Source organism: Labrus bergylta, chromosome 20, assembly GCF_963930695.1.
Source record: "Labrus bergylta chromosome 20, fLabBer1.1, whole genome shotgun sequence".
In the NCBI taxonomy this organism is placed as follows: Eukaryota; Metazoa; Chordata; class Actinopteri; order Labriformes; family Labridae; genus Labrus; species Labrus bergylta.
Genome location: NC_089214.1, coordinates 23,984,941 through 23,998,006, shown reverse-complemented (window position 1 = coordinate 23,998,006; position 13,066 = coordinate 23,984,941). Strand labels below are relative to the sequence as shown.

The following is a 13,066-nucleotide window of genomic DNA, read 5'->3' as shown; positions in this document are numbered from 1 at the left end:
TATTTTTATTTATTTTGTATTATTATCATTTTTCTCTTTTTCTGGTATTAGTGGTATGTTGAGGGGGGTGAAGAAGGCAAGATAATGAGAATTATAATGATACACCAGCAAATCATACTCAAACAATCTGGACAAATTACATTATTATTACTACAATATGATCTGCGCTATTTATATTACTGTCATCAACACATAACCCAACAACACAATACACTGGAACACAATTGATATGGTCCGGTTGATATGGTTTTTTTAATTTTATCATTCCTCAGTTATTCTAGTTTTCTTCTTTCCCTTTGTTTTGAATGTGCTTTCTAGACCCTCCTGGTGCCTCCATCCTCTCGGTGGTCCATCTTTGGACACAAAGGTTAAAAGGGGGATGGACTTCACATCCCCCACATGGACAAATAAATACAAATACAAATACATACATACAAACCCAAAAGACAAACCCCACCCCCAAAAAAACGGTTGCAATGGTGAAGATGCTGTGCCTTGGAGAGGTTGATCTGATGATGCCTCTGAGCGCCAACGCAAGCAGGTCCCCTCCCATTGGGTCTAGGGGTTGTTCGGGCTTGGTGGGAGGGTGGCAGGGTGGCAGTGGGCGACCCTATCGGCTGGCCCCCTCCGCAGGGTCTGGGGGCAACTGAGACAGGGGCACCCCTGCATCACACAGTGACTGGAGTGGTGGAAATGAGAATATATGTAGAAAGAGAGGGGGGGAGGAAAGGGGAAAGAAGAAAAAGGAGGAAAAAAAAAAATAATTAAAAGAGAAGAAAAATAGAATGAAAGAAGGAAAAAAAAGAAAATGCAAGCATACACTTGAATTACACACACATACACACAAGCAGGGCCCTTCAACACCCTCAACATACAAAATTGCAAATGTTATTATTACTCCCTGCTTGCCTGTTTTGTCTTTGTCTATGCTGTGCATTGTATCATCGTGTCTTCCGTCTCCTACATACTACTTGCTCTTGTCATGTCCCTCACTCGTCTTGTATTGTTCTGCATCACCTAATAAAAAATAAATGTAAATTTAAAATTAAAATTTAAGTAAATATGATGTCATCATAACTGTGTGATGTCATATGGTGAAGCAGCTTGTGTTTGTCTCAGTTAAACATTAAACGGAGGAGAGAAAGTGGAGGACAAAGTTCAGTGAACACAAACAGCAGGAACGAGCCAGTCGCGCCGTTCTATTGGACGTTTATCTCGCCATCAGCTTGTTTCCACAGACAAGACATGAAGAGGGAACGCCCTGTTGAATAATGTGAAACTGTTGAACGGCCCCACCCAAAGCTATTGAGAGCAGATTGAGAAGCCTGGGGCCCTGAACACGTATTACAGCTAGTCCACAAACATGCTGCTGGTTCTATTCCATCATCAAACGAAGAAAATACCCGACAACGTGACTTAGTGAAAATATGACATTTATTTCTAAAATACCCTTTAAGACTTCTGATTGTCACCGTGTTCACACGAGGAGCACTTTGATCACCTCTTATCTAAGAATCAAAAACATGTCCAGTTTATTCTCTTTACAACATTCAAAAAAACGAGATGATGAAATATGAATTAATCAGCTCAGCATGAACTGTTCCAGATCAGAAGGAAATGCAAACCTGAAGATTGAATCCAAACTTGACAGGATCATTCAAACTACGCAGACGTGACATCACTGACCCCGCCAACATAGCTGAATCATTTCTGAAACCTCTGCAGCTCTAGACAGTAACCTGTTCACTTACAATAGAAACTCTGTCATTATCATGCATGCTCATGTAAGTCTGTTTGACACGCCAGCACCCACTTATACAGCAGATCATGCAGGCGCCCACCCGCCCCCAATGACATCATAAAGTGACTCACGGGCGTCACTTTAAGATTTTGCCTCTTCTTTACTCTCGTGTGTGTTTCTGAGTCCAGGATCAAAGACTTTCTGTTTCACAATTCAGTCTCTTTCTCGTTTTCACCAGTCTCTAAGTAATATTCATCGTCTGATGTTGTGTCTGAGCTGCTGTCTGAAGACTCCTCAAAAGTGCTGAGGCTGGAAACGTAACCTTTGGAGGGCAGACGTCCTCTGGAGGATGGACTGTCCACCTTCTTTAGTCCTGTTGAGATGGGACAGTTAGGAGAGAACAGGCTGGGGGGTTTGGACATAGGTCTGGACACTGGGGACAGGGGTGGAGTTGGAGGAGGGGTTGGAGGACCCTCTGTGTCCCATGAAAAGTGGCAGGTATTCAAGGTTGGGCTCCGCAGGCGGGCTGGCTTTGAGGTTGCCATAGTTACAGACGGAGAGATTCCTGAGCTCCAGTTAGCCAAACGTCTGGTTAGCGATCGAGGAAGAGACCTGGTTTTCATTTTACTGGGGTCACTTGGGAAATATGCCATTAGACAGTCCTTACTGGGCAGGGAATCATACCCTGTGGTCCAATCAGGAGAGACTGACCAGGGGTCTGTTTCTGTCCCTCCAGAAGTCAAAGCAGATTCAGAGAGGTCACCCACACTCTTGAACCTTGACCCGGTGGAGATACGACCAGGCCCTGAGGGTCGACTGGACAGTACTGAACTCACAGAAAATGACCTCCCAGGCTCGATGCCGTACTTTAAGTCTGCATAGGACGCGGAGCAGTCCTTGTCCCGTCCAGGACCTGCACTTGGAGGACCAGTAAATGCCGGACTCCTTCTTGAAGCCCTCAGACTGATCCCTTCCCTTGGATCTACAGGTGAAGGGGATTCTCCGCGGCGCTGAAGCTTTGGGCTGTAAAAGACATTGTCATCTGTAACCTCGGGGGAGGGAAACGGCGAGAGAGGTGAGAGAGAGGAGAAGGGGGAGAATGGGCTCCTGGGGCTGGGTGTGGACTTTCTGAATTGAGGAGAAAATCCAGCTGAGAGGTTGGAGCTCCTTCCAGGACTGGGATCTCTACAGGGGAGGGGCTGGGTGGTTGTCCTGTTGTCTTTGTAAGAGTTAAACATGTGTGTTGTTGGGCCATGAATTGTCAAAAGAGGCTTTTGTTTTTTTTCAGACACATGTTCCATGCAAGCATTTTGGCGGTCTTGATCGATTTCTGGAGGTAGTTCGTCTGACCAAATATCAAACTTTTCTGCTGTCAGTGGGCCTCTGGAAGGTGTGGTTGTTGTGATGGAGTATCTGTTATGTGTCCATCTTTTGGTACTCTGTGTTTCCTTTTCAGTGTCCTCCAGAACCTTTGCCTCCTCCTGCTCTGGCTTTTCTAAGATTTTGGTCTCAGCAGGTACGTCACTGCTGATGTCTCTCAATCCACCAACAGAAAGTGTTTGGGAGCCTCGCCTCCATTTCCAAGGAAACGATAACTCATCATCAGACCGTCTGGTGCTGAATGTTTGTCTCAGTCTGCTGAGGACTTGGTCCACTCTGTTGTAAGTCTTGTTGGTTCTGTCAGACTCTGCCCTTGATAAACTGGAGTTTGGTGTGCTGACACTTTTCTTCAGAGCAAAGCGACTTCTCTTTGGGCTTTGTTCATTGTTGCTCTCCACTGAAAAAAATCTGCTTTTACAAAGTGCACTGTTCTTCATTTTTCTGCTTCCATCATCAGTGGAACGACTGTCTGTGGAGCTGCTTCCACTCGAGCTCTGTTCTGAAAGATTTCCTGGTTCACCTGCGGTTTCCTTACTCTGCACTTTGTTTGGCCCCTGACTGAACTTGTTCTCTGTTGCTGTGGTTGCTGCTTGTTGCAACAGTTTAGATGTGCTGTTCTTTGAAGCTTCAGTAACTGCTTTAGATTGAACGCAGTAAACCAGTGTCTCAGTTACACATGTTGAGGATGAGGTCTGTGCTTTAGCTTCCTGCAGAGACTGGGAGCCAATATCTACTCTGTTCTTTACAAGTAATATCGTGCTGTTCTGGCGACCTTGGCTGTTCTTGTTGTTGACTTGATATGTTTCTGAAACCCCAAGTTTGGAACTTTGCTGGGTGGAAGGGGGCTGGAGGAGGCTGCCGGGTGACACAGGGGGTTTGGACATAGGTGAGGTCACGGCTGAATCAGTTTGTTTAGAAAGATGTGGGGTATAGTTTATAGGGTTTTGGAAGAGTGATCTGGGTGTCACAGTCTTAGTTTCTCCCGTTGTTGACCTTGTAGACATGAGAGTGGAATAAGGTGGGGAGCTATATCGAAGCTTATAACCACTTAAACAGTCAGGGGGGAGGGAGAGGGGTGCAGAAGAAAGGACCGTGCCAGGTTCAACTGATAGAGTCCTCTCCTGTCTGGGTTCTTCCTGTGTTTTCTGGTCAAAGATCAGAGGGTTATTAGATCCTAGCTCAGATCTGTCTTGTACCCTGGACACCAAATCAGCGGAGTCGGATGAAAAGGATCGGTACTTGCCTCCTTTCAGCGCCTGTATGCTGGATGTTCTGGATGTGGGGGAGCACAGAGAATATGTATTTGAGGTTGGTGAGGACCTGGAGGAAGATAGAGGGCTTGTTGAGACTTGAGGTAGCTCTGGATTCTTGATCGGCTCAGAGTGCTGCTGATCCACACAGTCCTCCCATGTTACTCTTCTGACTCGTTTTTCCTCTGAGCAAAGTTTCTTTGAATCTCTCCTTTGGCTGCTTGAGAAATCTTTCCCTTCTTGAGCACTAGAAGAGTCTGAGTTTGGGCTGGTAATGTTAGGTGTGGCAGGGGGGGTTAGGGGAGAGGGAATGGTGATGGGGATGGAAGGAGTAGCTGGAGCAGGAGTAAGGAGGGACGTTCTTGAGAAAGCTGGGGCTGCTGGATTGTCGGCCATGGTAGAGAGAGAGGTGGAAGCGGGAGCAGGACTGGGCTCTGTTTTAAAGAAAACTTTGATTGTGGGAATCAGACGGGATGCAGCTTTAGGTTGGAAAGGAACAGAATTAAAGCTTCTTTCAAAACCCAGAGGTTTGGAATTCACTGGGTTGGCAAATATGGATGTTTCTGAAGATGAGGTGGTGTGTGATGGAGTGTGAAGGTGGTTAAATACAGTATTAGTGGTAGTGTTTGTTGGGTGGAGATTGGAGGCAGTTTTAGAGGCTGGAGCCTGATTATTGAGAGTGTTGGTGACACTGGAAGACAAAAGAGGATTGCTCAGACTCTGATTGTCCTTGTTGTATGGAGATGTGAGGGTTAGGTTGTTTTTGTATTTGCTGGTGCTCTCAGGGGGTGAATTTAAGCTTTTGGGATTTAGCACAGTAGATGGTGTGGCTGTAAATGAGCTATCACTTACATCACACTCTCCGAGATCTTTAGGATGACTCAGTGTTTTTTGTGGTGTAGCTCTGTTAATTTTAGAACTAAGAAAAACATTAGGCAAACTCTGAGGCTTTTGTGGTCCTCTGTTGTTTACACTGGATTCACTTTGCCGTTTGACAAGCTTGTCTGAATCATGTTCAGGTGAATGCTCCGAGATTCTCTGTTTGATGCTCTGGGATCCTCCCTGTGGCTTCATTAAAAGGTTCATGTTGCCTTTGCAGAAGGACTCTGTTGTGCTATTGTTGTCTCTGTTATTGGCAATTTGCCTATTACATCTTTTGATGTCAGTTGGACTTGCAGAGGCCAAGTCACTATTATTATTATTGGGTGGAGCAAAGGGTGTGTTCCGCTTGTCTTTGACACCTGTATCGTTGAGCTTCAGAGGGGAACTGCCTTCCTGAGAAACTTGTTTCCACCAGGAAGTGGATGTCAGGGTGGTTCTACGAGGGTGGAGGCAGATAGAGCGGTCGTATGACTGTCTGGGAGAGGAGCCATAGCTCTCTGAGAATAAGTTTGTGTCTGAACCCCTGAAGCTTTGTTGCCTGTCTGGCAATCCTCTGCTCAGAATAGCCTGTTTGGAGCATAAAAGATTGGACTGGGCCCTGGTGACTGTTTGGGCTTGTTGGGTAAAGGATGCATCTTCTGCATCTCTATTTATCGGTGAAGCAGAAAAGAATTGTGTTTCGAACAACGTCCTTTCTTCTTGATTGGAGAAAAGAAGGGGGGCCGTTTCAGTTGTTTTACAAGAAATGGAAGATGGAGATTGGAGGGGCTTTAATTTGTCGTGGTCATTTTTGTTATGGAGAGTTTGAGAAAGGCGAGTTGGGAATAATTTTCCTTTCTGATCACTTGATGCTGTGTTTATCTCTGAGAGGGGGGAGGCTGCATTAGAGATCCTGCTGCTGGATCTTCTTAAAGACAGAAGAAGACTGCTCGTTGTTGGCTTTGAGCTTAAGGATGGCAGTCCATCTTGATTCTTAGTTTGCTGGTTCCTCCTTTGAACATGTGGTTGAAGGGAAAGGGGAGATTGGGGGGATGAAGTTGTTGCTAGAGCACTCGAAGCAGCTGCATCTATTTTTCTATTGTCCATACGTCCAGAATTTACATCCAAAGAGACAATGTGAATCATCTTCCTCTTACATCCATAGTCCAATCTTGCAGGACCACTCTTAGTTGACCAGTCCTCAGTGTTCCTCCAGGTACCATGAAACGGAACCCTTAAAGATTCCTGCGATCTGTCCGTCAATGACCTGTCTGCAGTCTCCTGATGCCATTCATGTGCGCAGTTTGTTGCAGATTTGGTCACATCCTGTAAACTTCCCAGAGCCTCAGGATTGCTCGTTCCCTCAAATCTTCGGTTTCTTCTCAGTCTGCTGCTCCAGTGAGGAGCAAGAACCGTCACCACGCTGGAAGATAACATGGTGCTGGGAGGCTTGTACCGTTCCTCAGGATCTGTTTGAGTATCAGACTTTAGGACTTTTAGACGTGGAACTACATATAAGCCAGATCCAGACTCTTTATTTGAGACACTACTGTAGTCCCTATTAGTCTCCAGTTCTTTGGAATTCAATGAGATCCCATCGTCATTCTTCCTGTCTGTAAACAGTTTCCCTCCAGACGATGACGAGCTACTGAAGATTCTCGCAGATGAGCCAGATTCTGATGTCTGTCCTTTATTCTGTGAACAGAGGAAAACACCAACTTTAACTGGAATTGTTTGTTAGACAAATAACTTGGATCTGAATTATAACCTTCTGTTTTTAAGTCTTTTCTTAGATGATTTTGACATGCACAATTCAAAGGATGAATAAAGCATGGATCAGATAGTCGTACTGTTGAGGATTAACACTTATCACATGTGTGAAAGTTATAGCAGACTGGGGGGGCACGTGTCTGTGCATCGGGCGAAACTCCGCTGTGCGCGATACAGAGAGCAGAGGAGAATTGTAAAGGTGCGACCATGTAGAGACAGAAATGACATGCCGTCATGTAAATAAGATAAATAACATAAGTCTATTTAGTTTGTTTAATAAAAGGACGAGGTATAGACCTGTTCTATAGGAAAGGTATCCCTATGACTTCTGTTGTGATCTGGCGCTATATATAAAATAAAATAAAATTACATCAACCATCAAGGGGGGGCGGTGCTGTTGGGGGGGAGGGGTGCCCCCTGATTTAATGGTAGGGGAAACACTGCTTGTAGTTGTGTAAAGACGGATGGATCAGAAATAAAAGCTGGAAACAAAAGCGTTATAAATTTATTTTCATGTGTTTTTTCTTTATCTTACTCGTTGAAGTACAGAAATAAACCAGAAAGGTAATTTAATAAACATTCAAGTCTTACCTGACAGCAGCCACCGTCAGCCTTCCTTGTTAACCTGATGGAGGAAATGAAAAACAGAGGAAGGGTTTTTACCTGCCCGTAGATTTGAACAGTCTACCAAACACATGTTAATTCAATAAATAAATAGAATAAATGTGTGACCTTTGCTGTAAATAAAAGTAATCTAACTTAAGTTTTAAAAACAAACACTCCCAGTCGTCTGAGCGGGGCTCTGAACAGTCGACCAATCAAACTTCACGGCGGATCGACAGGATGGTCAGCATTCCTCTGTGCTCTACTTTCCCACAGTCACATGAACACACTCACTGCATCACTAACACACTTACACACTGTTTTTATGTTGCCTTGGAACACCCTCAGTGAAACACACCCATATATGGTTATGTTTCACGACAGGTGAGAGCAGGTGAAGGTCTGTGTGTTTGACCAAAGAGCTATACTGAGACACACACACACACACACACACACACACACACACACACACACACACACACACACACACACACACACACACACACACACACACACACACACACACACACACACACACACACACACACACACACACACACACACACACACACACACACACACACACAATTGGAACTATTGGAAACAGCTGATTTAAGGATTAAGCAATGAACATTATCAACACACCTGTGCAGACTCAGTTCTGGATTCTCATTGGCTCTGAGGTCAGGCTGGCTGCAGAGTCGTAGGAACAGACAGGAAGTGAATGAGGGACTGACAGGCTGCTGAGGAGTGTCTTCACTTCTGACGGAGACGTCTGATAGGATCAGACCTGCGACGAATGTCAGGAGGTTATAAATGATATGATTTACTTAGAATTCAAATATCAACGAAAATAAAATCATTTTATTATCATGTTATTGTTTATTTATATTTAGTAAATAGAGTACAATTCAGGTCTCTCTGTTGTGTGACTTCATGTTGTCTTTGTTTACATCAGGTGTTTACTTCCTGTCTCAGGTCATGTTATGTACGAAGTGAAACCCCCAATCAGCTGAAGAAAGAACATAACACTGCCCTCTTGTGGTCGGAGGTTCAAACATAAAAAGAAGAGAATTTATCCTTTTTACATAAAAACTGATTCAATCCTAGTGTGTCATATCACACCGGTAGTTTGAGTCTCACCTGTGTGTGCTGCTTCCTGCGTGGTGGCCGAAGGGAAACTCTGTCGACTGATTGGACGCTGATTCTCCCGGCGTAAATGTTCATACTTGTGATTTCTAAAAAAAACAGAAAATTTAAAATAAAGATTTTTTTCTTAATAAAAATTATTATTTAAAAAAAAGTTTATTAAAAAAAAGGGATTATAATTATGATGTATTTATTTACAGGAAATATTTTAAAAAATCAATCAACAACACACACACACACACACCAAAAGATCTGATTGGTCAGTGGACGGAGACTTCCACAGGTTGGTCTCTTATCTCCAACATAACCTGGAGCAGGTGTTAGGTGTGCAGCATAAGGTTACCGTGGCGATAGGCAAAAATAAGAAGTGTACGACCTTCGCATGAAAACCCAGAGTTAACCCTGAAGTGACCTCGCTAACCCCAAATCCTGCTTTGTAGTCCAGGCCCCAGGAGGACACAGAGCCTGGAAGAGAGCTAACCCTTCAGCTTCTCAAAGTGGCGTCTGGGAGGGACGCGTTGTCTTCTTAACTGCTCCAGTGAAGAACCCGACCAAGAGCACAGGCTGGGACCCCAGAGGTCCCCTTTGGAAATACCAGACCTATCGGCTGAAGTAGCTTCGACATGACGTGCCCGTGGCAAGGGGAGGAGCCATCTGGTCCTGGAGGAAATGCAGGCAGGTGTTGAGGAAGAGCAGACCAGCATATTGTTGGGCGCAGCAAAAATGGTGGACAAGGTGAGAGGGTCGATGCTAAACGGGAATTACACCTGGAAGGCTCAAACACCTGGGTTAAGAGTGAGTCTCCAGCATGTAAATGGACTTGAGCATGTATATTTCTTTTCTAGTCTTCTGACTACTCAAAGCACTTTTACACCGCAGGTCACACATACACATTCACACGCTGATGGTAGAGGCTGCTGAGTAAAGAGTCCATCAGTATTAACTCATCCATTCATACACATTCACACACTGATGGTAGAGGCCGCTGAGTAAAGAGTCCATCAGTATTAACTCATCCATTCATACACATTCACACGCTGATGGTAGAGGCTGCTGAGTAAAGACCCACTGTACCTTACTGCTGCCAAACAGCCCGCTACACCTGACGGCACCACCAGGTGCTCAAAGTAGTGGTTAATTACAAACAGGTCAGAACTTGGTCAGAGCAGGAGAGCAGCCAGCATGCTCAACTCTGCGTCCCAACCGGAGCTCTGAGTTGATTCGGGCAGGCAACTCAAGTTCCCAGACCACATCACAGCAACTTCATTGAGGCCAGGTTTGGTGCTCCTAATAGAGCTGACCGTCCCCTAGGGGGACCGCACAGCTCAAATACCAGGAGCTGGTTATGAGCGGCTGTAGAGCTGTGAGGTCGTCCAGGTGGGGTATAGAGGAATTGGGGGCCTCACGTTGTGCAAGGTCTGTGTGATGAAGAGGATAACGTGACGAAGAGGATATATTTTTTTTATATAACTGTTGGTGTTCTTTAATCTTTTAATAAATCGTTGAGTCTCTCCTCCCAACCTTCAGGGCAGAGTCTTCATCATCATTATGTCTTTAATCGAAACATGACCTGACCTGACAGAGAGAGGGAGGGAGGGAGAGAAAGAGAAAGAGAGAGGGAGGAAGACAGACAGAGTGTGGTGTGTGCGTCCTCCTACGTGTGTGAGTGTGTGGGTGTGTGTGTGTTCTCTGCCAGCTAACACTTACATAAGCTCGGAGCAGGGTGGGTGTGTATCAGCTCTAACAAACATGTTGTAAATACTGCAGCAGAAAAAGACTAAACGAGCAGAGTGAGACTTGTTCTTTTTGCTGACACACCTGCCAGGTGAGCACTTTGCCCATACGCCTGTACATGTGGTCCAGGTGTACATACAGCACTTTACCTGTACGCCTGCTTTACAGGTAGTCATTCTCATAAAGAACAGAGCACACAAGAGCTGTGTGTGTTTAATGTTTACAGCGTGTGTCTCTCTCACACACACACACACACACACACACACACACACACACACACACACACACGTAATCTAAGTGGAAAATGTGCCGAAATCACTTGCAAGAGCTGATGAACATCCTGCACCGTGACATGTTTCCTTGTGTCAGTGACTCAGCTCAATATTTGATCAAACTTTGAATTTATAGAATTGTAAAAGCAGTCCGGCGTGGATTCCTACCCTTTATCCAGAACAGCTCGCAGCTCGGAGGATAAGTTTCCAACGAAGCAAACGGAGACATTAAAAGTTATCGGATAATTTAAACATGTATTTAGGAAACACAAACATTAATAATAACCGGGAGTTTCGTCAAGAAGCAGCTGAAAGACGTGTAGACATACCGTGAAGCTGCTGTCCGCGCTCCTGCTGCTCCGGAATGAGGCGTCTCCGCGCTGAGCTCACACTGAGCTGCGTCACTTGTTGACATCATGTAAAACGGCCCAGCCTCACTGAGGGGAACGGCACAACCTCACCAAGACCACCGAGCACTCGGTTCAGATCAAACTCACACACTGACCTGAAGAGGACGGCATCATGTCCGGGTGACAACAGAGGTCAAAGTTCAACAGCTGCACAAAGGTGAACCGTCACCACCTGGCTGCCCTGTAACAGCCCGAAATGTAATAAAACTCTAAATGTAGTAACTGGTCGATAATGTAACAAAGATGCTGAGCCCAAAACGTAATAACTTGTTGCCTTAAATTTTGGGTCAGTTATTCAATTATGGAGCAGGCAAAATAACAGTGTAATCATTTTATTACATCATAAAGTGAGTCAATCATTTATGTATTAAAGGGCTTATTGCTTCAATGTAGAGCGGAATATCAAACACAAAAAACCCCGCCCACCATATACACCTCAATCAAGTTTCTATTAACCATCTTGAATCCAGCGATGTGTAATTCTACATCACACCACAGGAGGTCAGTGTTGCTTCAGAAAATCATTTCATGCCAGACCAGTGATTGTTTCTTTTAAGCTACAGAAAATAAAATAATAGTTGTATAGTTGAAGATTCCTCCTTTCCTCTCCATTGATCTGGATCATTTTGCCAGATGGCCTGAACACTCCTACCAGGTGATAGGAGGAGATGCTGCTTTGCCACAGAGGAACCTCCTTCAGCTCCATACACAGCAGATAAAGGGAAAGAATGGGCTCGGGAGTTCTACCTGTCTTCTTCTACCTGACCAGTGTCAGTTTTCTCCCCCTGCAGTAGAGATGTTATTAGTTTAACCTCCTCATATTCTCTTTCTAGGTGCCTGAGCCTACTAGCTCTGGACAGCTTTGTTGTTAAAACCTCTCGGGACCGGATAGCCTCACGGGCCTGGTCATCCATTTTCCTGTATTAAGTTTCTGCATGTTCCTGCTCCTCCTGTTGTTTAAAGAACTCATCCAGTTCCATACCTTTAAGTTTCATCTCCAATTTAGCCTTTTGGATCGGGTCCAGAGCCTCTTTTAAGGACTGAATGGCACCTCAGCTCTGCAAAGAGGAAGAGGAGAAGGCGCTGTGCTTTGAACTGTTCTGTTCAATTCTGTGTTCTTCTGCTTGTAGGTGAGCAGGCTCGTCTCTGTCTGCATGCAGCCAACCTGTGGAATCTGTCACATAGTCCTTAAAGTAGGTCAGGGCTCGTCTTGTCCTAGCACGCCCACGTTCTAATGTTGTCTCATGCCTGGCACCTTTATCAATCTGAGAAGCAGAAACTGCTCCATGTTGCATGTGTAGGCCAGTTAGTTCAGAGACATCATCTTGGGTTATCCTCACTCATTGTTATGCTTGAACGCCTCTCCGGCTCAAAGGACCATTGTTTTAGGTGTAACCTAAATGTTGAGGGCTGAAGCTCATTGACATCAAAATACGAGTTGAGTCCTGGAAATGAAGGCAGCGAGAATGATTCCACTTTAAGGTTTTTATTAGCACAGTTGTTCCTTAATTTGTCCAGTGTTTTTTTTTCTGTTTTGGAGACAAAATGTGACAATAATTGATTTGCCTCGTTAACCAAATAATGTTTAATAATTCTAAACAGGCTCAGTAAACAGAGGATGTATCAATTAAACAATAAATCAAGTCTGCCTCTGCATCATAATCAAACATGATCACTAAACTCACTTACTAAAACAATAACTCACATGTGGGCGCACTCGGCAAAGAAAGGTGAAACAGGTCTTGTCCTCTGGAGAGCAAATTGAGTAATGAACTCTCCTTCCCTTTATGGGAGACCTGATTTGGGGATGTCATTCACCTGTGGCTGATTGCCGCAGCCAGCACAGGTGATTATTGTTGCTCCTAATTGAGCTCAGGGAATCAAGGCAGACATGAC

At 44.8% G+C, this 13,066-nt stretch overlaps 1 protein-coding gene across 3 annotated transcripts; it reads right to left on the bottom strand.

The window, feature by feature from the left end:
* Window positions 1-136: 136 nt before the first annotated feature.
* On the bottom strand, window positions 137-11,227 carry zmp:0000000991 (mucin-2). 3 transcript variants are annotated; one of them, XR_010664821.1, is made up of 7 exons: window positions 11,090-11,227; window positions 8,749-8,843; window positions 8,251-8,395; window positions 7,594-7,627; window positions 1,873-6,927; window positions 910-1,017; window positions 137-679 (listed from the first exon to the last, which is right to left on the bottom strand). XR_010664821.1 is itself a non-coding variant. In XM_020655678.3 (5 exons), exons 1-5 carry the CDS (start codon window positions 11,176-11,178, stop codon window positions 1,948-1,950), a joined length of 5,343 nt encoding a protein of 1,780 aa, XP_020511334.2. In that variant the 5' UTR covers window positions 11,179-11,227; the 3' UTR covers window positions 1,417-1,947. The 3 variants fall into 3 exon arrangements, 1 of the variants encoding a protein (XP_020511334.2); XR_010664820.1 differs by lacking the exon at window positions 910-1,017; XM_020655678.3 differs by lacking the exons at window positions 137-679; window positions 910-1,017 and having other exon boundaries at window positions 1,417-6,927.
* Between the last annotated feature and the right edge of the window lie 1,839 nt (window positions 11,228-13,066).